The 27,594-nt window shown below is 58.1% G+C and overlaps 1 protein-coding gene across 4 annotated transcripts; it reads right to left on the bottom strand.

Annotated features, from left to right (window-relative positions):
* Window positions 1-966: 966 nt before the first annotated feature.
* On the bottom strand, window positions 967-15,681 carry ACOT11 (acyl-CoA thioesterase 11). 4 transcript variants are annotated; one of them, XM_038144600.1, is made up of 18 exons: window positions 15,439-15,681; window positions 11,299-11,374; window positions 9,683-9,881; window positions 8,759-8,828; window positions 6,837-6,887; window positions 5,748-5,808; window positions 5,444-5,545; window positions 5,050-5,185; window positions 4,610-4,766; window positions 4,139-4,258; window positions 3,916-4,060; window positions 2,969-3,024; window positions 2,774-2,840; window positions 2,613-2,696; window positions 2,391-2,524; window positions 1,968-2,099; window positions 1,769-1,895; window positions 967-1,680 (listed from the first exon to the last, which is right to left on the bottom strand). In XM_038144600.1, the coding sequence occupies exons 1-18, from the start codon at window positions 15,600-15,602 to the stop codon at window positions 1,525-1,527; spliced, it is 2,037 nt and encodes a 678-aa protein (XP_038000528.1). In that variant the 5' UTR covers window positions 15,603-15,681; the 3' UTR covers window positions 967-1,524. The 4 variants fall into 4 exon arrangements, with proteins under 4 accessions (XP_038000528.1, XP_038000530.1, XP_038000529.1 ...); XM_038144602.1 differs by lacking the exon at window positions 15,439-15,681 and adding an exon at window positions 12,495-12,998; XM_038144601.1 differs by lacking the exon at window positions 6,837-6,887 and having other exon boundaries at window positions 15,439-15,680.
* Window positions 15,682-27,594: the final 11,913 nt, after the last annotated feature.

Consider the following 27,594-nt stretch of genomic DNA (forward strand, 5'->3'; position numbering starts at 1 on the left):
TGAATGTTTTGTACCATGTTCAGCCTAAGATGGCTTTATCTTTTGGAGGTCAGGGTCCAGCCGTGCCAGGCCTTGGGCTGAGATGTTTATGATGGGAGATAGAGCAGAGATTAGGGGTTTATGGCCACAGCCAGCCCAGGGGTGGGAGCCACTGCCTGGTGGCCCCAGGAGAGGGGCAGGAACTCCTTCTGCTTATAAACTGGGTGGGGAATTTGGGTGGCAAAGGGATTGGGTGTTGCAGAGGGACACCTGGGGTCCTGGAAAAGACCCTGTGGTCATTTCTGGTACCCCATGGCCTCACCTCACCCTGAGTATGGCATCACCATCACTTGCTCATGGTTAAGCTCTACCAAAGCACATCCTTGGGGTTAAGCACAGGGCTCTGCAGGCAGAGGCAAGGGCGCAGCTGGCACCTGTAGAACCTGCTGTGCCCAAAGCTCTGCATGCCTAAGGGCTTCCAGGGCTCGCTCATTTTCTTCCAGAAACCTCAATGCCATCAGAAAGCCTCTGGCTGTGTGACCCAGGGAAGCTGAGGAGGGGGCTCTCCACAGGCCTGTGGCTGAGGGCAGATGTCCCCTGTGCTGTGACTGACGAGCAGCACTTCCACTGTCATCCCTGCTTCATTCTGGTGCCCTTCCCAGAGCATCCCAGACTTAGGGGAACAAGGTTTGGCTCTGTCTTTTCCTTTTTCAGCACCTCTGAGGCAGTTGGGGGTTTACATCTCAAGGTGTTGGTGCACCCAGCAGAGGGGGACAAGGAGGGCTGTCCCAGACATGAGAGCCACACCTCCAGGCAGTCCCCAAAAGCCACTTGCAGGGAGCACCAGCCCTTTCCTGCAGCACAGTCCTGCCCCAAAGGACCCCACCTCCACCTGAGCCCCAGGTGGGCTGTGGGTGCAGGATCCCTGCTCCAAGCTCACCATGCAGCAAGCTCCTGGAGCAGACACTCACCCAGAGCAGATAAGGATGTCTGTCCTTTCAAAACACTTTTATTGCTGCTCCTTCCACAGCCCCATGGGGTGGGATTTCAGCCCAGGAGGATCAGGGGCTGTTTGCCAGCCCTGCCCAGGAAAAGGAGCAGCACTGGGGAAGGTGGGATGTTCCACCAGCCACCCCTACACCAGGGAGGGGTACAGCACCCGCCCCACATCACTGCCCCCTCTCTCCCTTTGCTGCCTCAAAAGGAACCAGTTATGCCCCACTGAGAACTAGTGAAAAAAATAATCTGTTTTGAGAAGATTTTGGATCGTATAAAGATTCAAGTAGCGTTAAGTGAACTAGAAAACTGAGTCCTGTACATCAGCTTATAAAATTTCTAAATAAAAAAAAAAAAAAAAAAAAGAAAGAAAAAGAGGTGTGACACATCAGTGCAAGGGATGAGGTGGTACAGTAATGCCCCTCCACCCCAGCCCCTGGGACCAAAGCCCCCCGGGAGGCAGGATCTGGGTGTCACATCCCACGTTCCCTTCCACCACAGAAGTGTCCCCTCATCCGTCTGTCCGTCTGTCAGCAGGGGGCCGTGGCTCTAGAAGTCCTGCAGCCGCGAGATCAGGTCCTCCTTATTCTTCAGCAGGAACTTCTCACAGGCTTCGAAGGTGGAGCAGATGTCGGAGGACAGTCCCGCCACATTGGTGGTGACGTAGGTGAGGTACCCCGGCATAGCCTGGTTGTAATAAGCCACCTGCGAGGCACAGGACGAGGTCAGCAGGGGCACGGGGGAGGGAGGAGCCTCCCCCGTGGGCTGTGGGAGCACAGCCACAGCGTCCCACCTTGCTCATCTCCTCTGACTCCGGCCAGATGCAGAAGCCGGAGCAGAGCGTCTCCCCGCGCGTGAACTCGGCTCTGGCGGGGTGCGTGGGCAGCGTCACCGACCGAAAGGCCACCACGTAGGGGTCCCTGGGGACGAGAGAGCCCGGTGAGCTGGCACAGCTTGCATGGCAGGGAGCAGGGGTCGGGCTGGACACTCACCCCTTGCTGCAGGGCTTCCGCCGGGACGCCAGGATAACGAAGTCCTGCGGTTTGTTCTCGTTCCTGAGCTTCTGGCTCACCACGTGGTAGATCATGTCGTCGTCATCGACCTTCTGGACAAGCTCAGCACTCCTGTAAGGGAAGGGGACCGGTCACAGAAACTCTGCTGTGCACCTGAATCTGGGCCTTACACATTTACATCCCACCAGCAGACCCAAAATATTTGGGGGGACCCAAAACAGATGTTTGCTCCAGCAAAGCGCAGCCATCAGCCCAGATGGAGCCAGGACAGGGACACGCCGTGTGAGGGGTCTCTGGGAGCAAGCAAGGCGACACACACTGGCTCCCAGGAAAGCCCACAGGGATGCTCAACCACGAGGCTCAAGCTCGGGGGTGTGATTCTGGGGAGGCTGCAGCACTCACACGTAGTGGCTGTCCCACTCATGCCGGCGCCGCAGGTTGGAGAGCAGCGAGAAGGCTCGGCCGGCCGGGATGCAGACGGACATCTCGATGCGGAAGGACAGGAACTTGTCCTCCTCCAGCGTGTACATCCGCACCTCGGGGAGCACAGGGCACGGCTGGGACTTGTTCCCACCGGGATTGCCCCTGCTTTGGGGCCGAGGGAGAGGGGACAGGGCTCAGTACCTTCTCCTTTTCTCTGGCGAGCGCCCAGTTCGCTTTGGCCACGAGCATCTTCAGCGCAGAGACGTTGTTGTAGCTCAGATAAACCTGGGGCAGGGGCAGCATGTCAGGGGCAGGAGGGGAAGCAGGAGGAGGAGCAGCAGTTCCCACGGGGATCATCCTACCTTGTTGCTTTGGTCCCAGGGCACGGAGAGCGGCACCTCAGTCTGTTTGCAGGAGACGACGTATTTTCTGCAGCAAAGGAACAGCTTCCAATTAGGAGGGCACACAAACCACCCCCAGATTGTCCCTGCCCCCAGTGCTGAGCCTCCCCCTTCCTCCTTCCTCCATCCCCACAGCCCACTCTTTGTGCTGCTCACCGGTCCAGCCGAATTTTTTTCCTAGCACTGGCTTCTCTGTACCTCCTTTCTCCGTCCTGATAAATGGGAAAAGGCAATTAAGTTAATAGGAAAAGGAGGATAAAAAAAAAAAAAACAACATGCCTTTTTGGGAGTGGGAAAAACACTCATCAGGGAAGGGCTGGAAGGTGACTACTGTGGCCACACTGCAGTGATGGTGAGTGATTAATTGTGAGTTATTTCAGCATTGCCACCATGCTCTGATCAAGTGATGGGCACTGGCACATTAGGGAAAACCCTTGTTGTGGCTGCAAACCTGAACAAAGCCCCTGAAACAAAAACTGTGTACCCTAGCACCTGCAAATGTCCTCTCCTGGGGAAATAAAAGCCAAAAAAAAGCAGCTTGTTTTGAAGAAAGTGGCAGTGTGGTGTTTTAAAGTGGGTGAGAGGAGGTTTCAGGGGGCCTGACTTTGGCCATGAGATGATCTCCATCACAGTGGGAGATCCTAGTCTTAAGGCATCAAAAAAAATCAGAGAGCTGGACAAGGAACAGCCCAGGAGAAGCTGAGATCCATGAGTGTTTGCTTTGCTGCTGTGCTCATGAGACAGATTTCCTTAAATATTTGGATCCCAGAAAATTATGGATGAGGATGCTTTGAAAAGTACAAAACCACCTCAACATTCCTTCCCCTAAATTACAGAAAAGATGAGCTGGAATTTGCAGCCAATACTCTGCTAAGCCTTGCATGGCTAACACATCCCCATCACTGCGCAGGCAAGTGGTTTATTTTATTAGTTATACCCAGCAATCATTTTAATTCACTTGCTATTGAGCAATTTCATTCCCATCATCACAAAACTGCGTCTGTTTTGCTGCCAATCCGAGAGCCCTGGGGGGCTGAGTGGGGTTTTCCTGGGGGTCCCGTGCCAGCAGGCCCTGGGGAGAAGCCAGCCCTGCCGGTCCTTACCCCCGGCTCGGGTGCCAGCATGGGCAGCGTGCGGGGATGGCCCTCCTGGTCCAGCACCACGAAGGTCATGAAGGCGCTGTTGATGTGCCTGCGGCTGACGGACATCTCCTGGCCGTAGGCCTCGGCGCTGACCCCCACCTCCATGCTGCCGGGAAGAAGGGGGGATGAGGGAGCAGAGGGCCGTGGGGAGGGCGGGAAGGGCACCCCCACCACGGCCACCCACCTGTTCTTGAAGGCGTTGTTGACGATGGCCTTGAGCACCAGGCGGTCTCCGACTTGCGACGGGCCCCGAAAGTGGAACATCTCGATGGCCCTCAGCGTGGGGTGGGCGTGGCACAGCCGGCTGTGGGGACACGTGTTACCCCCCCGGCCGTGGCCCCACATGATGGCAGCCCCATGCACCCTCCCCGACCCAGCCAGAGACAAGGGGACGCCAAAAAATGTCACCGCTGGATCCCAATGGCCAAAGCCAGCCGTGAGAAGGAGCAACAAGCCAACTGCAATGAGTGTGAACCTTTCCCTGGCGTCCCTCAGCACCACACACCTGTGGGACTCCCTGTGCAGTGTCACCCAAGGGTGACATGCTGGGCACCATCCCATTGAAAGGTCTCTGTAGTCCTGCTGTGACAAACCCAGCCGCATGTGTCCCCTCCAGGCATGTCACCCCCTGACCCTGACGCCCTTGTCGGGTCACCTGGCTGCGATGGTGGCCACGTTCTCCATCCAGGCCATGATCTGCCCACCGAAGGTGTTGCCCTGGTGGTTGGCGTGTGGAGGCAGCACCAGCTCCACACTCTCCACGCGCGTCCTTTCCGCCGGCACCGCCCCGCTGCCGTCCCGCGTCTCCAGCTCTGCCACGGGGGGATAACAGGGTTCAGGGTGTTGTACGGCCACGAGGACCCCTCTCCCGGCACCCCACCAGCCCGTGTCCTCTCCCCACAGCTGCCCTCCCACTGCATCAACCCCCAAAACCTCCAGGCCTGGCAGTCTGGGATGGTGGGGCTGATCCCCGCCGCGGCCAGGGCATTCCCAAACCACCGTGTGGCAGTCACCACCAGCACCCTGCTGAGGAAGCGGGATGTCACCAGCAGGTGTCAGGGCTATTTTGGAAGCCTGGGCTGCGGGGCACGGTACCGGTTTCTTGGGGGCTGCTGGTGAGGAGGTCCTTGAGGGTGTCCTTGTGCACCAGGCGCATGCGGCGGCGCTCGGCGGCGATGCTGTACTCGATCTTCTCCTCCTCCGTCTGCGGGGTCAGCGGCTTCAGCCTCACCTGCAGAGGGATGGGACAGGGTACAGTCCTTCTGGGGGACGAGCAGCAGCGAGCAGGTGCCCTCCATGTCCGGAGCAAGGCCCAGAGCCACCCACCGTGGCACATCCCCCGAGCACAGGACAGGGGATCGCTGACGCATGAAGAAACAGCAGTTGCCATGATGGAAAGCTGAGCCCAGCCCAGCCTCATAGGGGCCATTTCCTTACTGCCTCTGTGTAGCAGGCTAGAGAGTCCCCCCAGCCACCAGCCGCTGCTCACCTTGCTGCCCAAGGGGCCCTGTGCCACGAAGGTGGCGTACGCCTTGCAGATGCTGCAGTGCTTCCCGCTGCACAGGTCTTCGTAGCTCACCTGGATGCCCACCTGGGAGAGGGCACAGCACCCCTGAGAGCTCTGCTCACCAGGGGCCCACATCCCACCACGCACCCCTGGCCAGAGCCAGCCAAAAACCATGAACACATGGGATTAAAGATAGGAATTGCGGGAGGGTTTGGGGATTTGGCCAAAAATGGCTGGTGGGGACAGACACACAGCAAGGGGGACAGGGGCAGGGGCACACACCAACCTCCATGCTGGAGTTAAAGGCTCGGTTCACTTTGGCTTTGATGTTGACAACTTGCCCGACGCTGCAAAACAGGAAGAGGAGAAAGGGTGTGGGGTTACTGGGGGACGACAGCAACCAAGCAGCTCCCTCCGAGGTGCCACAGCATTCCAGCTCACTGCCCGCTGTGGTGAGGCTTCCTGGGGCTGTGGGACATGCCAGATGGCCAGCAGGACACGGGGACAGCCACCCCCGAGAGGTTGGAGCAGTGAGATGTCACTCCTGAGCAGCTGTGTGCAAGGGGGTCCCCAGGTCTGGGGTGCTGCCAGGACACCCGAGGGGGCAGAGGTGCCTGAGGCTTGCTTGGCACCCCTGCCCATGTGGGCATGCGCATTCCTGCCAGAGCAAACAGCTCCTCCAGCCTCACATCCACTGTCCTGCACACAGGACCAGCCACGGGGCCTCCCCACAAGCAATGGATACCGTGGGATGCTGGGAGATGGCAGGAGGCAGGCCCCAGCCAGGGGCATTTTGCACCATCTCAAATGGAATATCTGCTGGCAGCAAGCTGCTGCTCTCCTCTGTGCCTTCAGCAGGCTCCAGAGAACACACACAGGCACTGCAGCCCGAGCTTCTCCACACTGGTACCCATGGAATGAGCAGATTAAACTTTTTGGTGACGCCAACAGCAGTCTTTACCAAACACATTTTTAAATCAGGAGTATTCCTCACTCCCCAGAAGAGGCCAGTGCTAGGAAACTCAGTGGAAAAATAAACCCTGCAACCACCACTTCTCAAAACCAGAAGAGAGGGAGAGTCAGAGTGTGCTTTGACACCAGATTTCCCCCCCCACCCGGGGCCCTCACACGTGACTTCAGGCTCCAAAAGAGCTCTGTGAATGACACGTTGGCTCTGGCTGGAGCAGGAGTGGCAGGAGCTGGTGCCTCTGGCTGTCCCCCAACACGGACCCCGGGCTGGTGACACGCCAGAACGTTAGCAGGGTTACGTGAGCAGCCTCTGTTCACATGCCATGCCTCGTCAGTGGGGTTAAGGCTCCCAACTCACGGCAGCACTGTGCTAGGCTGGCTGCTCTAGGGCCAAACACGTCCGTACCCGACAGCGCTCCTCCCGTCCCGCTGCCCAGCAGGGCTGGCAGACGGCTGGCTGGGGCAGAAAGAGAAAGCAAACGTGGGGAGAGGGTTAGAGGCGATGGAAGCAGCCAGACGGATGCTCTGGATGGGTTTGTGGCGAGGGGCATGCAAGGGCAAGGGGCCAGGCAGGCAGGCTGGCAGCCCCACATGTCCATATATAGCCCCAAAAATAGTTTATCTTCTCTGTCCTTATCAAACAGTAGAAGCCAGTGCCATAAATGCCACACAAAGCCCCGCTCAAGGGTACATGTGATCCTCCCCAGAGGCTGCACTTCCACACAGCAGGGCACAGGGATGGGGACAATCTGCTGCCCAGACAGTGAGTTTTAAGCCAGTGATAATTTGGGGTCTCCTCCATAATTTGGGGTCTCCTCCATGCCCTCAAGCACCCACAGCTCCTCCCTGCCTCTCCCCCCCAGCGCAAGGGCAGCAGAAGCACAAACAGCCAGGAAGAAGATCTGACACAAAACTCCTCCACCTTCCAACAGCTCTGCAGGAAATCCCTGCCAGGCCCCTTGCTCGGAGCCTTAAGCTGGACCACAGCGAGTGGGATCTGAGCCAGGAGCAGCACAAATTCCCTGCCCCCTTGGAGCAGTGCCCAGCTCACCCTTGAGGAGGGACAAATGCTACTTTGCAGGGCTTGATGTAATGCTGTGGAGTGGGCTTGGGGCTGTTCTTCCCTGCTCCTGAAACCCATGGGGAAAAGTTGCCCCGGGAGCTGAGTATCAACCCCAGTGGTGCCACTTCTGCCAGCAGGAGGTGGCACCATGGCTGCACCACACCCCCACACTGTGGATTTCTCATGGAGCTGAGCCCCAGGGCAATGAGCATCTCATGTAGGAGGGCAAAAGTGTTAAAAGTGTGAGTTCAGCATTTCCTGGGAATGACAGTAAAACCCAAGAGTGAGTCAGACCTCTCAGTGACAAGCAAATCAGCTGACAGCTAGGGACCCCAGTGCCAGCCCTGGGTACCCACACTGGTGCCTGCCCCAGCACAGCAGGGAGCAGCTGGGCAGTATGGATCCTGTACTGCATGGATCCCATATGGCATGGCAGGAACTGCTGGGCAGCATGGATCCTATCTTGCACGGATCCTGTATTGCATGGCAAACCCCCAGAGAGCCCCCTGGAATGGTACCCGGGTGGGAACAGACAGGCACAGGGGGTCTGGGGGCTCTGAGAGACGAGTAAAGGTGGGTGGCAGCACCTGGGCTTACTAGGGGTACAAAAGGAGGAGACTGCTTTGGGAATGCTGGGTGGGAATGGTCTCAGTACTGGGAGCCTGTGGATGGCGAGGGTTTTTGTCCCCTCTGGTCACACCTTCAGGTCAGGAGAAACATTGTCCCCTGAAACACCACATCCCAAGGGCTGCCTGAATCAGAGGGGGCCCCTCTGTGGGGCAGCACCCAGGGGATGCCAGGACCAGCCTGGGATGGAATTTTGAGCGGGCACTGCCCAGCCTGATGCATCCCACAAAGCCGGGAGCACCCGCTGGGTGGGTGAGCCCCACCACGCCTCTGCCACCCACATGGCTGCTCCGGAGGCACGATCTGCAAGATTCCAGCTTTCCAGAGCACTAAATCAGAGCTGTTTCCTGAACAAAGCCAGGGAGGAGCTGGCGCTGGGGGAAATACCGGGAAGCCAACGCAGCAGGAGCTCCCCAGGCGACCAGACAGCGGATAAATCAGAGCAGACAGCCCGTCCGCAGCCCTGCGAGCCTCAGTCCCTGCCTGCCCTGCCAGCCTGGCACTGCCACTGCACCTCCTCCTCTCCCAGGCAGGCTGCTCCCTGCTCCAGCTCCAGCCCCTGCCCACGTTGCAGGCGGCAGATGGGAAAAACCCCTGCGTTTGCCTGCGCACGCCCCGCCGGTGCGCGCAGCATTTACCTAATGGTGTGCTCAAAATAGATATCATCCATGGAGGCTGTGACGCACGGGCAGCCGGCGTGTCTCTCGGCTGGAAAGGAAAAACAAACTGCATCAGCAACCTGCAGCAACGTGCTGAGGGTGCGAGGGGCACGAGGGCTCCTCTGCCCCAGCCTGGTGACACCGGTGACACCCAGCCAGAGTCCCTTTCCCTGCTGATGCCCATTGCTGCGTTTGCAGCAGAACAGAGTGGGCTTTGGGGTTTCTCCACCCATGGCAGCGCGGGTTTGCAGATGTTTAAAGGTTTGGAGGGTGTGCTGGTGTTTGCCTTCCTTCCATGAGCTTGTATCTGTGGGGATGCACCAGCAGCTGATTCCATCTCCCCACACACAGCAAATATTTCAAAGCTGCTCTGCCAGTGCGGCTTTCCCTTGGGACTCCAGGAACCTCTGACTGCAAAACTGCTCAGGGAACCTCATCCAACTGCAGAATTGCACCCGTTTCCCTGTCATACCCTCTTCGTGTTTGACTAAGCTGGTGAGCTCCATCGCTTCCTGCTGAGTGGAGGAGCTCAGCCCACTCTGGCTGCTGCTGGGATGCCACCAGCCTGCTCTGCCCATGCCCTGCACAGCAGGCAAGGAAAAGGGCAGCACTATAGATGAAGCAGGCATGGATTTTGATCTGTCCCCAAGCCAGCATGCATGCTGCAGTGCACGTCTCCTCCCCTTCTTGTCCTGCTCCTCTTTGCTCTCTAATTACTCAGCAAAATGGCATGACGTGGGTCCCCAGCTGGCGTCACTCCGAGGCACGCACGGTGCCGGACTGCCAGGGATGCTGCCCATGAGCTGGCTCCTGTGGATCCTGCCTGCTGCCTTCCCTGGCAGCCCAGCAGGACCAGGGCTCCAGAAGGAGAGGATGGATTAGCAAAGGGAGGGGATGGCTTACCGGAGAGGCAGGCGGCCGTGTCGATCCACTTGAGCAGCTGGCCGGTGCTGAGCTCGCCGCGGTGGTTGGTGTGGCAGGGCAGCACCAGCTGGCTCATCTGCACCTCGGTGGGGTTGCGAGCGGCCGAGGGGCTCGCCATGGCCCCCGGCGCCTCCTCCCGCTCCCCTGGCTCCCGGGCACGGGGTGGAGAGGTCGAGCCCTGTGGGGCACAAGAGCCGTGTTTTACCCCGACGGGAAGCAAATCTCCTGAGGGAACAGTGACCCGTGATGACACTCCCCACACAGAGCTGGGAGAACCCCACCCTGCACAGCCCTGGACACCACCAAAGCCTCCCAGCCCTCGCCAAAGACAAGGTGCCTGCAGCCAAAAGGGAAAAGGTCCCTCTAAAAAAAGCTCCGTAGGGGATTACTCCAGGTTTTCAGGCCATTTATCACCTAACCCTACTGCTCCCTCCCAAAAACCATGAGAAACCCCTCCCAAAGTTAATCACTCTTCTGGGAAGGAATTTTTCTCCTTGACAGCTTCATTTTTAGGGTGCTGCAGCACAGGGTGGGTTTGCTCTCCTGGGGCTGGACAGTGCTCCACACCTTCCACCAACACACCCCCTTCACCAAAGGAGGCACTGGAAGCTACGTGGTACAAGGAGCAGAGGAGGAGCATGCCCAGCTTGGGGTTGTTTGGGCAGTGAAATATGTTCCTTGCTGGCTTGTCCATTTGCTGGGCACCGAGCAGCTCCCCTGGCACCCCGGTGGGAAGCAGGGTGGGAGAGAGAGGAGGCTGAGGTGGTGCTGGCAGGGAAAATAGCTGATGAGAGACGTCAAGTGAGTCGTGTTACACAAGGGGTGAACTCAGTTAGCCTGGTGAGTAACTGAGGAGACACGAGGAGCTGTCTGGGCTTCGTCAGAGCCCTTCCTTCCGCTTTCTGCTCCTGCTGCAGCTCCTGCTCTCAGCACTTGTTGCAGGAGTCCCACCGCAGCAGCTTCCCTGTCCTTTGCTTTGCCCGGATTACTTTATAGATGGGTTTATGCTGAAAACGAAGCTTTCCCGACTACCCTGAGCTCACTGCCTCTCAGAATAGCATTTTTCTCCAGCGGGTCTAACCTCTGTTTCCATAGCTACTGGTACACGACATCCCGGGAACGGCACAACCCTCGCCTCGGCAGAGACAGCGCACTGAGCCCGGCCGATGGCAAAGGTCCCCCCATGCCACAGTGAGACCCAGCCCCGGCCACCAGAGCCCCTCCAGAAGCCTCCAAACCCCCGTGTGAACCTCCTAGGCCGCTTCCCAGCATGCAGAAGCGCCTCCACGAGTGCCACAGAGCTATTTTGGGAAGCTAGCAGGCTCTGGGGTACGAGCCAGCAATGCAAAGAGCTCCAAAGCCGCCTGCTGCAGCGTGAGCAGACAGCCTGGCCCGGGATCCCGCCGGTCATTTTCCCGGCGTTTGACAGCTCTGAATCTTAGGGAAGAAGCTGCTGGCTGTGGGAATGTGTTGGGAGAGGATGCGGCCGGGTCTGTGCTGCTCCTGGCACAGGATGGCATCCCCCTGGCACAGCCTGGGTTAGTAGCTGGCGGCACAATGGGAGCCACGGGTTAGTTGCACGGCACGAAGGGTACCTGGAGGCCATTGCAACAGAAGCTCAAGATGTCTTCAGGGACTATAATATTCCCCTTGACCATTTTTAAGAGACACCTGGAAAGGAGCAGAGTGGCTCTGGTTACGGCAGGACCGGCAGAGACGGGGGTGGCTGTTTCCTGGTGGAAACAAGGCAGAGTGTGTGGCGGGTTGTCACACCCTGTCCCCACATCCCATGCTGACATCCCTCCCACACCACTGACCCCTCGCCAACACCTATCAAGAGGCTGTCAGAGCTGGAATGCAGAAGGGCAGACCTGGGGCAGGTGCCTGCCATTCCATGGGGGTCAGGTCCCACACTCCCCAGCCCAGATGAAAGAGTCCCAGCTATTTTGGGGAGCAGGACCAAGCACACATTGCAGGGCCGTGGCCAACCCCTCAGTCAGTGATGCTGTGTCAGTGTTGCTACATGTGACAGAGGACTGTGCCTTGAAGCTCCCCTGGCCGGAGCGGTGACACCGCTGCAGTCACAAGACAGCCAGGAGAGTATTTTTGGCAGCAGGCAGGGCTGAGGCGGCCATGGGTGGTACTGGGGGCAGCAAATGGGAAGCACTCGACTCCAGCAATGCTGCTGTGCCCTGCTCCAGTCCCTCTGCCTGCGAAGCCCTGGCATTCCACAAGGGCATCATGTGTCCTTGGGTGCCTGCAGGCTCCCCGGCCATGTGTCCAAGCTGGACATCGTGGTGGCATTGCAAGGGAAGGCAGTGTGGGAGCTGCAGCAAAAAAAAAAAAAAAAAGTGGAAAAGGCTTCATATTTACAGTTTGCTTTTAAACACAACACTGCCGGGCCCTTGGCATACCCCCAGCTTCCCAGCACACATCCCTCTCCCATGCAGCTAAAACCAGGCTGCTGGAGGTAGCAGCCCTTTTCCCAATGTATGGGATTTTGGCAAGGGGTTAAAAAAGTGGAAGCTGTAGATTTGCCTCCTGCACCATCAGGAGCTGGAGCATCACACACAGTGCACCCAATGTGGTCAGTACAAAACAAGACACAAACAGCACGGCCAAGCCTCTTACAGCCCCCTCCCCTGCTCCAGCAGCACTGGGTTTTGCTTTCCCCAGCCCCACGACTTCTTCCCTAGCCCCATGACCTTTTCCCCAGCCCTGTGACCTTTTCCCTAGCCCCATGACCTCTCCAGGCTTGTTATTGAGGTTTGGGAGCTTCCTGATGGCTCACCTGCCCTTGCAAGAGCCCGCTGCAAGGGTTACTCTCCTGTTCAACAGGACGGGTTTGCTGCCCAATGCAGGCACAAGGCGGTGGCAGTGGCTGGGGGTGGTCCTGTTACACCCCACAGCCCCAGCCAACAGCTCCAGAGGGACATTCCTTGGAAACCCAAACCTGCTGCTGGCTGGGCAATCGTGTCACCTTGTCCCCTGGGTTGCGTTAGCAGGAGGGGGAAAAACACCCAGAGCTGTCTGCTTTGCATCATCCCCCTGCTGTTTCCCAGGCAGCCCCAGCCCACACTGCCAGCCCGGGGAAGGGGAGCGCCCCGAGACCCGGAACCATCCAGCTGGCGGGTATTTATGGAGTATTTGTTATGGAAACCAAGCCAGCAAGTGTCTGTCCTCATTAAAATCTTCAGCCTCACTCAACTGTCACATTTTTAAAGCTGTTGACTGATGCAGCCCTCGGGTCACCATGGCAACGGGATGCAGTACCCAGGCGATGATGCTCTTACTCTGTCACCCCTCGAGTGACCCACTTCTACCCAAAAAAAAAAAAAAAAAAAAGTTTGCATTAGGAAAAAAAAAACACCCTTCCAGCAAAATATTTTTCTTGCCTCCTGCCACGCTCACTTCCTGTGCTGCCAGAGGCGTAAGGAGCCCACAGAGCAAACCAGGGAAGACACTGAGAGGAAAACACACCAACAACCCTGCAAATACTGGGGAGAGGGACCCCACACACCCCACAGCTCTCCTACATCCTGGCAGTAAAACACCCACAAGCTGCAGGGAACGTTTCTGCTGTGAAATTCAGTGCTGGCCTCTTCAGGGGACATGAACCTCCATTGCAAGTCCTCGTGGTGCCACAGCTCCCCGGGATGATGCTGGGCAGAGATGCAGGAGAACAGCTGCTCCCCCAAATCCTTGAGCCCACTGAAAGCAGGGTGTTTGCTTCAGCCACCCACAAGACAGTGGATGGGAGGGAGAGACGAGGGTGAAACTGGGGTGCGGGTCCCAAGTGCTGGGCTTTGGGGGTGGTCTGGGCAGAGCGGGGCAGCCTCACACCTTGAGCCACCCCCAGCTGCCCTCAGAGCTCTCTCACCACCCCACTGACACCTCTCAAATACCTAATTCCCATATTCCCTCACCTGGCTCTGTCTCCTATCCCCACCCCAGCCCCTCAGCATAACCTGACCCCTCCCTGGAAGTATTTAAATGAAAAAAAGGGGGGAGATGGTGGGGAAGAAAGCGGCGACAATGAAGTTCTCATGGCAGATTATTGGTGTATAATTGAGCAATATCCATGGTAACAAGCAAATCTGCAGCGTTAAAAAATTACCCTGACCTACTTTGGGAAATTCTGCCATCTCGACAGGGCAGTGAGGGCTGTCCATCCCCTGAGACCCAGCCTGCCAGTCCCACTGCCAGCAGTGACAAAGCCCTGGTGCCAGCAGCACTGGAGATGCCCAGCACAGCCCAGCCCCATCAGCCCATGCTCACCAGGATGCAGCAGGGTCCCCAGCATGAGAGCTGCTGCTCAGGATGTGACCCCTCTGGGACAAGAGGGACTGAACTGCCAGGGGAGGAAACAGCAGCTCCCTGCAGTGGGTCTCAGTGGGACTCAGGAGGGTGGCCAGCCCAGAAGAAAGGCCAGGACACACTGCAATGGGTATTTTTGGGACCACACATCATGTTTCCTTAGAGTACATGGAGCAAAGCAAGGCACAGGGCCAGGAAAGTGCAAACCAAGGGTCAAAGGCAAGAGTGGGACACAGGATGACTCCTCTTACGAGGAGGGGCTGATGGTTTTCCAGCCATCACCCATGGGAAAGCATCACTCAGTGTGAGCACAGCGGGGACACCTCCAGCACCCTCCCACTCCTCTCCACCACAGGGTGAAGCATCCCCAGCCCCAGCCATGCCCTCAGCCCCATCCATACCCCTGCCCGAGTGCTCTTTGCAGCTCCCATCAGGCTCCCAGGAAGGCTGGTGCTGGTTTGCCGGCACAGGGGCAGAGTCCCCCAGGGAGTGTCCCAGGGGACAAAGGTCTGGCTCCAGTGCAGGGGAGAACAGAGCCATATGCCACCCCAGAACACCTGCAAACACCACCAGGCCCAAAATTCACACGCATGGCGACACCAAAAGCACCGCCCAGCCCAGGCACCTTTGCCCTGCCACCCACGGCGTTCCCAGGGAGGAGACTGCCATAATAACATCAATACCACCACGTTTCAGACCACCACAGCCGAGCCCGGCGAGCTGGAAACCACCACAGTGGAGAGCAAGCTGGTGCAAAGGTCTACACCCTTAGATCACCCTGGTGATCGTAACTGTGTGGTCTCTGCAGTGGGGGTCACCACGGCTGAGACCACTGGAGTAGGAAACACCCAGGTGAGCACCATGGTGACGTGGTGGTCTCCATCGTGGTAGTCACCACCGAATTTGAGGCTGCTGGGGTGGAGACCACCACGGCATCGTGCCACCCACCAGCCCCAGCACATCCCTCTGCCCTCCCCACGCCGCCACCATTCCCAGCAGCCCTGTGCCCATGCTTCCCAAATATCTGCCCCTGCTTTTAAGTGAAAAGAAGCTGATTCAAGCCAAAGCCCCCAGCACTCCTCCTGTCACACCCAGAAAGACCTGGGGGGGTTTGGTGTCCCCCGCTGTCCCCGCTGCAGGCGGAGGATGCCACGTCCCCATGGACAAGTCGCCAGTGCCGCCCACGATGGAGCAGCAGCACGGCTCGCTGCAAACCCCAAAGGCAAGAAAGCATCACCCGGGTGAGCAGGGGGTCACAAGGGGCTTTCGCCCCACATCTTCCCCCGGAAGAGCCGCCCAGCGCCGACGCGTGCCAGGACGAGCCGCCGGCAGTGGAACTCTCCCCAGCAGCTCCCGCTCCCCCAGCCCCGGCGTTCCCCCCCTGATCCCCAGGCTGCCCAGCTCCCCCCAGCCCTCACCTCAGCCAGAAGAAGCTGAGCATTTGCGGGAGGTGTTGAGGCGACGGCTGGCTCGGAGGAGAAGCGTCCGGACACCTGCGGGCGCGGGCGTCGAGGCCAGGCTGGCGCGGAGCCCTGGGACGGGGCCAGCGCACACCCCCTCCCGCTTCCTTAAATATGGCCATGCACAACTTTTCTTAAGGTAGCGCTTGGCAGATCTGAGCCCGCCTGGAAAATGGCCGGCGCTCGGGAGCTTGGCTCTGGATGCAGCAGGGAATGTGTCGGGCTGGCGGCAGAGCCAGCGGGAGCGGCGGGAGGCAGCGGCGCGCTGCCAGCAGCTCTGCGGGGCGGGATGCTGCTGCTGGCCTTCATCCCTCCCCAGGGAGCAGCTCCTGGGGTCAGGTGCCCTCCCCAGCCCACTCATCGTCCTCTTCTGCCCCCATCACCTTAGCCAGGGGCACTCAGTTAAACTTACCTGAAAATGTCGGTGTTTTCCCCAGAGCCGCAGGTGCCGACACCAAACTCACTGTCCGGAAAAGCCTCGGCAAACTTCTCCAAAGCCAACCCAATCCACACAGCTGCTCCCTGGCCCTGCTGCCTTTGAAGTGCCTCTGACAGGGCTTGCCACAAAACCCCTTTTTTTTTTTTTTTTTCACAAGGAAATAAAATGCAAATCGCCGTGTCACCGCGTTAATGACTGCTGGGTTTAGTGGAGATGTTGTTCTATTTGTATTTGAGTTACACACTTTTACAAGTGACTCTTGGTTATCAACCTACAAGAGTTTGATCAAAGCTCTTGGCAGCACAAGTATTGCCACTGGAAAACCAGCAGAGAAATAATTAAGCAATTTCAGCAGGAAATAAAGCCCCACTCTTTTTTTGGTAAATAAGAATAACAAAGCACTGAAACAGGGCAAAACCCCCTGCCTCAGCCACCTAAATTTTAGTCTGGTTGTGGAAAACTTTCATCAAAATCCTAGACTGAAGCAGAGGGGAGGTGGGACACCAGGATACCTCTGCAAGGGCTGGGCCGGGCAGAGGTGGAGATGGGGCCCGGCTCAGGGTGATCCCCCCTGAGGGGGTTTGGAGCCTTTGGGGGATGGAGGAAGTGCTGCATTGCACCAGGTGATTGATCCGATTATGGCGATGGAGATTCTCTCTGGAAGAAGATTGTTGCCTGAGGACTTTAACCCCGCTGAGCATTCACTGCTCAGCTACTTGGATAAAATCTGCATTCTTCATTCCAAGAGCAGGAACGGAGAGGCCTTTCCACCCTGCACAAACCCTTCCATGTCTTGCAGGTGGCTTTGCACACCCAGATGCGATTAAATTCCATCATTTCAGAAAACAACATTTCCTTTAAAGCGTTCAATTTTGGGAGGGCAAATAAGGTATTTCTCACCAGGATGGTTTTCTACCATTTTCTTGCAGTAGCCCAGGCGCCCTGCAAACCAGATCGCAGCAGGCTTCCTCCAGAACATCTCCCCACCTTTAGCACGGAGGCCCCTGGCCAGGAAGATCTTCAGGGATCTCTCCCTCCCTCCTTAGGACTGTTTGTTTCTGCAGCCAGAGATTAGGATCAAAAGGCTTGTGAAAACGATTCTTCCCACTCCTCAGAGTCAGAGGGAGCAGCACAATTAGAAACACTTCAGATGCTTGACCCACGCTCGAGCCTGCAAACAAAAGTTGCAAGGAGAGGCTGATGTTTTCCAGGCCCAATTAGCATAATGTTGTGATTCCCGAGCTCTCGGGCTGCCTGCATCCCCTCGCCCCGGCCGCCCAGCGAGCCTTGCCGGCTCGGGCTCCCTCCTTCTGATCCATCACCATATGCCCGTCTTTTACAGTTCTTTGGTGCGTGATGCTCAGAGAGTGGATAATTAGCTAAATGAATTAATTGACATTCATACTTGTAATTAGCAACCGGTTACGAGCAGCTATTCTCCTTGGGACAGCTGAAATTTCTCAGGGATTGGTGTTAAAACACTGGAAAATCGTTCGGGGCAAACAACGAGGGCCGTGAGCGCTGATGGCGCCCGGGCTGCGAGAGCCGCACCGCGGTAAACAAGCCCGTGCAAAAGCGGAGCAGGCTGTGGAACGTGTTGGATACGCCGCCGCTGCTCGGGAGGAGGAGAACTTTCCAGCTTCGGAAGGAATCCGGGCCAGATGGGCGGCCTCCAGCCGGCGGCTCCCACCAGCTCCCGGCTAACCCTTTCCACCCCCACGCACCGGGGAGCTCGCAGCCGGGCCCCGGCAGCGGAGGCTGCTCAGGCCAAGCACTGGAAATTGGATGTCCTGAGTGTTAATTAAACCATTAATTACTGCTGAGAGAGGGGAGAGGAAAAAGTGACCTGTTGGTTTATGGCTTCTTGGAGTAGCTGGGAGGATGGAGCGCTCAGGGCGAAAGGGGCTGCGGCAGGAGGTAGATCTTTGTCGAAATGGAGGTTTTGTCAGATTTTTAGGGGATGCTGGCGATGGTGCTGATGCAGCCACAGCTAATCCCAGCACCCTGAGAGGCCAGGAGCGGGACCAGCACTAGGGGCAGGGTTAGTGGAGACTGAGCAGCCCTCCTGTGCTGCTGGGGGAGACCACAGAGGCTTGGACAGGCTTCCAGGGTGTCCCAAACTGCAGGGATCCCACTCCCAGCCACGGGGTGCAGTCATCACCCACAAGCCCTGACAATCTGCACCCACAGCTGCTGAGAGGGGATGTGCAGGGACCCCACGCCCCCAGAATGTAGCAGGGCTGGGCGAGCTGAAGGTCTCTTCTCCCTGGAAAAGGCCCCCCAAAACCTGGGCGCCGCTGGGAAGAAGGGAGGGCAGCACGCAGGCGCTGCCACACAAATGGCTCGTTATGGAAAAGAGGAGAAAAAGTGATACTAATGCACTTCATAAATCAAACTCTCACATCCTGCTGCATCAGGAGCTCTGCACCAGCAGGGAGGAGAGCCTGGGCTGGGGGTACAAGGGACACCAGGGAGGATGAGCCCTCCAAGCACTCAGGGACCAGCATGGGGGTGCCCTGCCCTGTGCCAGCCTCTCATCCTGGCAGGCTCTGCTGCCCACGGTGGCTGCAGCAGCTCTGGCTGGCACAGAGGCAGTGGCAGAGGGTGATAGGACAGGGTGATGAAGTGGCACCCCACGAGCCTGGGTGTCCCTCAGGGAAGCGCTCTCCCACGGCTCCTGGCACGGGCTCGGGGCTGCATCACTCTGCCAGGAGTCCTGCTCTTGGCTCCTCCAAGCTATCAAAGCTTTAGATTTGGCAGCGCCTGGAGTTTAACCGCTGGGGAAAGGGACATAAAAAAGCCCATCTCAGAAGAGAGGCAGCGGGAAAGGCCGGGCCAAGGAGCTGTCATGCCACCCATTCAGCTACTACACACCCCAGTATGTTCCCAAACACACTGCACAAGATAGCAGGGAGGTTAATTTTTCTCTAGCTGCAGGCAAAAAAAAAAATCAATTACAAGGTAACCTATTTTTCAACTCCTCCATTGGTATTTACTTAATTTCAAGGCCGGCTTGCCCACCCTGCCAGGGAGGGGATGAGGGAGGCCGTGTGCCATGGGGCTGAGCCAGGCTCTGGCTCGCCGTGGGGTTTAGTTTGGGTTTAATTGAGACAGCAAAGCTCAGAGCAATGAGGTTTGTTTGAAAGGAACAGCCTGTGACATGGGGCACCCAGGCAGAGTCCAGCCCTGATGGGATGGGGAGCTTGCAGGGCAGCAGGAAAAGCCCAGGGGAAGCACAACTTTCTGGAGAAGGTTTGGGAGGTGCTGGTGGCCCCTGTGGGCAGGGACTGGGGGTCCATGGGGACAGGAATAGCTCCAGGTGTCCACAAGAGCAGGCAGAGTCCCAGGGAATCCGTGGGGACAGGAGCACTCAGGGGGTACATGAGGACAGGGCCATCCCAGGACAGCCCATGAACACTTGGACATCCTGAGGAGTTACACAGACACAGGACACCCCTGGGCACGTGGGGACAGACACTGCGGGTACACAGGGACAGAGACACAGGACATTCCTGGACACAGGGACATAGGATCCCGTGGGTACACAGGGACAAGGGACCCCCAGGGGACACACGGACACAGGGGGGACACAGACACTCCCGGAGGACACTCGGACACAGGACACGGGGGGACACTCAGACATTGGGGGATACTCGGACACGGGGGGACATACGGATACAGGACAGGGAGACACACGGACACGGGGAGATAGATGGACACGGAGGGGACACTTGGACATGGGAGGACACACGGACACAGGGGGACACTTGGACACAGGACACGAGGGGGACACACGGACACGGGGGAACACATGTACACAGGGGGACACACGGACACATGGACACGGGGGACGACACACGGACACGGGGGGGGACACACGGACACGGGACGCCCGCGGGTCCGGGCGGTACCGGCGCCGCCGCACGCCGCCAGGGGGCGCCGTTGCTCCGAGCGGCGGCGCGCCCCCCCCCCCCCACCCGGCCCAGAGCCGCGACCCGCCCCGCCCGTCCCCGCCGGTCCCCGCCTGTCCCCGCGGCCGGGGGCGGGCACCGCGGGGGGACGGCGCCCTCCGGTACCCCCCGGGCCCCCGCGGAGCGGGGAGCAGGGCGGGAGGGAAGGCCGGGGGGCTGTGAGGGGGAGGGGGCGGGGCGGAGCGCGGCTCGGCCAATCAGCGCGCGGCGGTTTCAAGAAGCCCCTTCCGCGCCCCGCCCCGCCCGCGCGGCGCCGCGCGGCCCCGGGGGGGACCCGGCCTGAGGGGGCTGAGGGGGGAGGGACCGGCACCGGCACCGGGATAGGGACACGGACACGGGCCCGCTGCCGTGGGGGAGGGCACGAACGGGCCGGCATCGCCGCCACGCGTGCCCGCGGCCGCGGGGGTTCGGGTGCTGCCAGCGCGGGGCTTCGCCTCCGCGTCCTGGGCTGCCGGGCAGGGTGGCACTCGCCCCCGGGTTACGGTGGGGACGCCCCCCAGGCCTTTATGAATAATGCAGCGTTATTAATTATGCAGTTTAATTAATTATGCGCATGCAGCCTGTGCCGGCGGATCGCTGCTGCTGCCTGCATTAAAAGCCTTTCGCTGGTTGGGGTTCGCTCGCAGGCCTCGCACCCCGGAGCCGCTCAGGGCACCGGCGACGCTCTGGCACCGGTGATGTTTCGGCCAACGCCGAGCTCCCTCCAGCGCCGAGCTGCCTCCAACCGCCGGCACAGCTGCGCGGGTAAACAGGAAACCCCAACACCGCAGCTCCCGCCAGAGCCAGAAACCCCGAGCCCACGGCAGGCAAATACTCCTTCCCGAAAACATCGGCGGCTCGGTGGGAGCGGGGATGGGCGGCAGCCCCCCGGCACCGCTGCCTGCGCCGGGTTCATTTGAATGCGAGCCGTGCAGAGCGCTCGCCACCGCCACTGAGGTGTGGAAATCTCGCCCAGACGAGGAGGGGGTTCTTCCTGCTCTCAGGTTTAGAGGGAAAAAAGCCTTATTAGAAGACAGGGAATTTTAGGCAGCAAATCCAGCCGCTGTCAGTGGCTGCGCAGCGCTCCAGGGAGGCTGTGAAATGAAGGGAGTAGTTTTGGAGGGGTGCAGGGAGCGTGTTGGATGGAAGCCCCTCTCCCGTCCTCCGCACCAGCATCTCCAGCAGTCATCATGGAGCTTTGGTTTTCCCGTGGGGAAAGGGAATACCAGGCTGGCAGCAACATGAAAATAAAACAACCTATAGCTGTTATATTGGTCAAATTTAAAGTTCAAAATCCAAACTGCCAGCAGCGGTGCCTGCTGGGAGGACAGTCCTGCAACAGGCTGGGGTGCAGTGTTCCCGGCAGGAATGCAGCCTGTACAGCCAGGATGGCAGTGGTGTCCATCTGCCAGAGCACACTGCCCACACCCCCACCATGGATAAGGGCCGTGTCACTGTGGGGGCTCACGGAGCCTTTAGAGCTACTGCACCTTTGTAAGTGCAGGGCACAATTAAGGATGGAAATTTTTGAAATGTGTTTCTTTTTACAGGTGATGTTCCAGCAGAATGTTCCCAGTGAACTGACAAGCACAGGCTTTCTTCCCAGCAATGGGCACACTAAAGAGCCCCGGGTAGAAGCTGCCAGGCAGTGATGGACCAACAGTTCAAGGAAGGGGCCGGGAGAAGGGAAGCTGCTCTGAGAGGTCAGGAAAGGCCAACTAACCAGCAAAACTCGGGAGCATTTTGAAATCCTGACGAGCCCCGGTGGCAGGGGTTTGAGGGCTTCTTTCTGCTCCCGGGAAGTCAGGGATGGGTGCAGGGATGTCGCCAGCCCAGGCCAGGAGCAATAAAGCGCCTGGAGTGATGCAGCAAAACAGGATGGAGTCGCGTGTCGAAATAAATCATCCATGGAGGCAAGGCAGGGAGGAGGAGGAGGAGGAGGTGTGCTGCTCTCCAGCCTCCCTATGTCTAACAAAGGCTCAGAAACCCCAGGTGGGCAGCCGGAGCTGGGGCAGGATGCAGCCTGCCGTGGCCCCAGCTGTCCCAGAGCGGAGCTGGTCCTGGCCAGGCATCCCGCTGCTCCAGCTCTCCCGGGAGCTGGTTTTCCCATCCCTTCCCAGCTCCCGCGGCTTCACCTTGTGGCAGGCAATGCACAGAGCTGCCAGGAGTGATAAAATGGCTGTCCCCCAAATTTATGGAGTTTATCTGTGAATAACTCTTGGAGGTGAAGCGGCCGTTGAGCCGGGGAGGAGGAAGGCTTTACTTCTGGAAAAACTCTCCCAGGGGCCACGCAGGGCAGGCAGGAGCCCAGAGCCAGTTCCAGGGACCAGCAGAGACGTGCCCCATGCCCCCCAGCTCGTAGGGCTGGGGCATCGCCGGGGTGAGCTCGCCACTCGCCCAGGCTGGGGGAAGCCAAAGGCTGGTTTCCCATCTGCAGCGTGTTTATTAGGAGCTAAGTCATGGAGAGGCTTTGGCACATCTCCGTCGCTCCCGCCGAGCGTGTTTAGCACAGCAGAGATCGCTGCTTCTTCCAGCAGCACGTGCACGCCCGGGATTTGCGTGCCGGCCAGGCGTTGTGCCCCATGCTCTCTTCCCATGCCAATCTTTTCTTCTCCCCCACAAAAAAAGGTTGTATCAATGAGTTATGGAGCGGCATCCTGGTTCCTGGGGAAGCACAGCTGAGGCTGAGCAGGCTGGAGCCTCCCCCTCATACCCCCTCCCCACTCTGCTGCAGTAACATCTATCCTAAGTTTCTGAGCCTCTTCTAATTTTGGAGGCCGTTAGCAAAGCAGGCACTGTTGCAGCCAAACGAGGCTGCCAATGTTTCCTTTAAAAGCTGCTTTCACTCCGAAGGACTCTTCTAGATGGTTTGCTTTTAATAGCAGGGTGCAACGCCCAGCTCGTGGCCAGGGCTCTGTTTGGAGCAGGAAGGGACTGGATGGCACTGGGAGCAGGACTGGGGACGTGCAGGGAGCCACACACATCCATCGTGGGCCATGGCAGTGCACACGTGCATCCCTTTCCTGGTTCAGACCAGCAAAGATCCTCACCCCCTTGCAGAGCTGATCCCACTGCAGCCCATTTCCTCTTTTTCCCTCACCAGCTTGTGGGGAAATCTTTATAGCAGAGGGGGACAGATACAGCTCCTAACCATGGTGATATCTCAGAGGAGAAGGAAAGGCCAGAGGAGCCATGGAGAAGCAGGAGGCAGGGAGGTCAGCGCACTGGTAGGTGTGAGTGCTTTGCAGAACCCAATTGCTGCTTCAGTATAACCAGATTCAGGAAAATGAAGCTGAAGTGTGAAAAATGAAAGTGAAAAGATAGGAACCAACCCACGGCTATTTATTCTAAAAATACTGACCTAAATACTTAAGCGCACATATAAAAGTAGTTGTCTTTGCTGATTTCCTTTATGAGAGTCTCCTGGTTTGGTTATTATTTCACTCAGAAACCAGAAGATGAGGATTTTTGGAGACATGGAGACTGTGTTCTAGCCTGGCACTCCAGAAGTCTTTTGCCCAAAGCTGTCTGCCCAAATGTCATCTGAAAGCCCAGCTTTGAAATTCATTCATTAAGCTAACGAGGCCCTGTGGTAAGCAGCCCTCGCCTCGGCTGATCAGACTAGGAAAGGTTTTGGCAGGGTTTCGTGCAATGGCTCTCGTGTTTCTCCGTGGGTGGGATGATGGCAGTAGCCATGGGCATACTGTGGGCATGGCAAAGCCCCCAGAAGAAATTTGGGAGCACAGGGAGGCACTGGGGCAGTGGTCTTGGCACAAAGCATCTCTCAGCTTGTGGCATTGGCAAAGCTGGGCTGTTGTACACATCTGGGCTGTTGTACACATCTGGGCTGGGGTTCACATCTGGGCTGTTGTTGCAGGCAGTCACCAGCCTCTGCCCCCTCCCCACTCATCTGGCAGCAGCCAGGGCCAGGATGTGGGGAGGCTGTGGGCAGCCCAAGTACTGAGCCTGGCTTAGTGCAAAACTCCCTGAGAGCAGTGACACGACATGGCCAGCACAGAGGAGCACCGATCCTGCAGGCAGCCCTCTAACTCGGTATTTTGGGGTTTCCAAAAATCCATCCCTGGATGGATGGGCCAAGCAGTGGGGTGGATGCTGAGGGAAGCTCAGGTGCAGGAGCCCAGGCAGTGCACAGGGATGGACCCCTGGCACGGTCACAGCCCCCGATGCGGCACCGTGACCTGCTCTGCACGACCTTCCCGGGGAAGATTATGAAAGTGCATTACGTGTGGAGGCAAAACGGATGGAGGAGCGGGCAGGAGTGCTGGGTCAGCAAGTCGTGCAGGCTGGATGAGCAGTGAGTGCTCAGAGGGAGAAGGAAGACACCACGCTGAAAACAGTAAAGGTAAAAGCTGGGTGGGGGGGAAGTGGCTCATTGCCTGAAGGTCTCGGGGGGAGAGCCAGTCACAGCATTTCCACGTGACAAAGTGAAGGTGCAAGCCATGAGAACATGAGCTTGATAAAATGGGTTGGTTTGGGTTTTTTTTTAGTTAGAAAAAGGGGTGCTCAGTGCCATGTGGGAGCAGGAAAGGGCTCCCTTTGGGGTGTGGTCTGTGGCCTGGGGGTGAGTCTGTTCCATACAGCATTCTGCAGACCAGGGGATGGATGAGCACCAGCCAGGTCTCCTCACTCCCAGCTGGGGAGCAAGGTGGCCATGCATGGCTGTGTGTGTGAGCAGAGCCAGAGCAAGCCTTCCAAGCAGCAAGAGCTGAGTTTGAAACCTTGGAGGATATTGCAGAGGTGAGTGTCCCTGAGGACACTGGCTCCGATGGCAGGCTGCTGACTGGAAAGCCTTTCCTATAGCCCTGAGGTCCCCCTTCCTCCCACAAAACTCCCAGGAGCAATGGAGGAAACCCTCGTGGGCAGCAGAGCCAGTTGGACCACAGTTCACCCTGCAGCAGCTTTTTACCTAAAATAAGGCTGCTAAAATAAGTACCCAAACTGTCACCGCGCTCGCAGCAGATTTACAGCTCCATGCACGCACCTGGCACTGGTCCACCCTGCTGTGGGAGCACCCACGGGGCCGGTGGCAGCAGGGGGAAGGTCTGCTGCAAAACCCAAGGTCACCCTCTGTCAGAGGTGCTCTGGCCCCGTTGCAGGGCGCTGGAGGGGGCGGCTGGCTCAGGGCACTGCTGGCGGCACATATCAGGCGGAGACAGATGGAAGAGGTGACAGATAAGGGACTCAGCCTGGAGAAGAAACAGGAGAGATAGGACCCAAAGGCTGTGCCCCGGCAGAGAGAGGAGGCTCAAAACCAGCCCCAGCTGAGCTGGATTTAGATCCCGTAACGCCGGCTGGGAGCCTGTTCCCTGCCTAAACCCCTCCTTGCCGAGGGCAGGGGGTGAGGAAACCACTGGTGTTGAACTGCAGATACTTGGTGGTGAAGTGGGGCTTCTGCCTGGCTCCCAGGGCAGCTGAAAACTGCTGCTACTCTGGAGAGGCTGTGACCCTTCACTTGAGAGTGGCTGGCATTGGGCACAGCTTGGAGGCTGTCCTGTGGGATGGCTGAGAAAACTCCAAGATGGGCACCATCTCATCGTCTGTAGGGTCTGCAGGTGCACACAGCTCTGGTGGGACCCCCTGGGAGGGTCCCAGCAGTGCCATTGCTGTAGGAGACTGACAGGCAGCACTTACGTGTAACCTCACTTCATGCCAGTGCCCTCCTGGCACTACATGGCAGCCACCAGAGCTCAGCCACAGGGAAGGAGCAGGGTCAGACACAGACAGCACCATGTGGGAATGTCAGCAGCACTGCTGGGAGCCAGGCTGGGGTTGTCACCTTGCAGGACCACAGCTCCTGCATGCTGGTTTGCTTGGAATGGGGATATTTCATTGCAAAATGTCCCTTGCAGGGAGATGCAGGCTAGTGGCAAAGGAGGTGGGAACAAGGAGAACCAGACTCGCCCAGAGCAGCTGGCACTGGCAAGAGGTGAGCAAAGGTGACACTTTGTCAGGTTAACCAGGGTCTGACATTTTGGGTTTTGCCTTTGCCCAGTTCCTCAGGAGTCAAACCACAAGTGTGAGTTTGGGGCTGGCAAGTTGTCTCTCTGTGCTCCTCAGACAGGGAAGTCCTCCTCAGCTTTATCTCTTTCTCCCTTTGTGCCTTCTAACTCTGTTTGTCTCCTCTGCAGTGACAGCGTTAAGATCCCAGGAGCGCCAGCTATGGGAATGCAGCATGGTTTCCCAGCTTTCCCTGGGGAAAGCCCAGGAGCTGTGTCCCACATGGGTGCTCCTGCTCGGCACTTTGCAGTGCCTGCCTGCAGCCGAGGTTAGCGCAGGAACTGCGGGTGAGGAATTGGAGCTGCCACGCAGGGAGCTGCTGGGGAATAGCTGCCACGCTTTACATTCACAGCCCATCTATTTTGCAATAACTTCACCATGATGTTCCCACATAGACAAGCCTAAGCTAGCATAGATAATGAAATGGGTTAAAGGAGACAGGCGGAGGGAGAGGAGAGGAGCCAGCAACTGGTAGTAAATCAGGGAGAGAACAGGGTTACTTTAAATTCAAGGTCTTGGTGGCAGGGCAAGTTTGGTTTGTGCCAAGAGGCACGGGGTTTAGAGGATGAGATACAACAGTGTTTTCTTCTTGGTGGGGCCACCAACTTGTGTCCCACATCAAACCCCACCCTGCTCAAATTCCCCTGTGCCTGCCCCATGGGCGTCACTGGGATTAAGCACAGCCAAGGGCACCCATCCTGGCTGGTAAAGGGTGGTCAGAGGATCCTGAAGGATCAGGGCAGGCAGTGGGCTCTGCTCTTCAAGGGGAAGGTCCTGCAGGCCCGTATGAGCTCTTGGTGAGGGCCTGGGGAGACCCAACCGCTGAGACTCCCCCACCTTTGGCACGGGCTTCGAGGCAGTCCAAACAAGCTAATTAAATCCTGCTCTGCTTAATCAGAGCCATTGAGCACCAGTCAGAAGAAATTAATCCCGTGTTTTATTAGATGCTGTTTGAAGTCGTGTTTGGCACCTCGTCCTCAGTTCTCATCTCCTTCTGGGGAAGGAAGAAGGACATCTGTGGGGAAGAGCGAGGGTGCAGCAGATGGCAGCGGGGATGATTCAGGGGCTCGAGGAAGGAGCTGCGACTCCAGCGGCATCCCTGGGGGGGGGACGGGGGGGGGGGACGGGGACGAGACACCTCTCCCTGCATCCCACAGCCTACCCCTCCCCACAGCTGAGAGTCTGTGAGCCAGGCAGGCATCCCAAAAATACATGTTCCTCCGCATTGCATGCTAATGGCTCTGCTCGAGAGGTCCCACCGCAATTAAAGCACAAGGAGCATTAATATGCAACGTGGAGAGGCCACTCTTCCCACAGCTACTCCCTCCCAAACCTGTCCTTCCTGCTGCACATCCCTGCCCACTGGGAGCCTGCCCACGGGGATCCCACAGCAGTCCCAGCGGAGCCGCTGGCAGTGTGCAGTAAATTTGAGCCTTCCCTTTGCTGTGCCCAGGGGATGCTGCCTTTTCCCCCTGGCTCCCAGCAGCTTCTCCTGCCTTCGGGCTCAGTGGAGCAGGATCTATTGGGTACCCACCAGGTGGGTGCCATGCAACGCAGCCCTGGCATGGGAGACACCCTGACAGCGGGGAGGAATCCACAGACAGGTGTTTAAAACAACCAGCTGGGTGATGGTTTGGGGTTTTTAATGACTTCTGGTGCTTTAATTGCTGCAACCCAAGAAAAACTCCTGACGAAGAGAAAGTCTGG

Source organism: Motacilla alba, chromosome 8, assembly GCF_015832195.1.
Source record: "Motacilla alba alba isolate MOTALB_02 chromosome 8, Motacilla_alba_V1.0_pri, whole genome shotgun sequence".
NCBI classification, from domain to species: domain Eukaryota; kingdom Metazoa; phylum Chordata; class Aves; order Passeriformes; family Motacillidae; genus Motacilla; species Motacilla alba.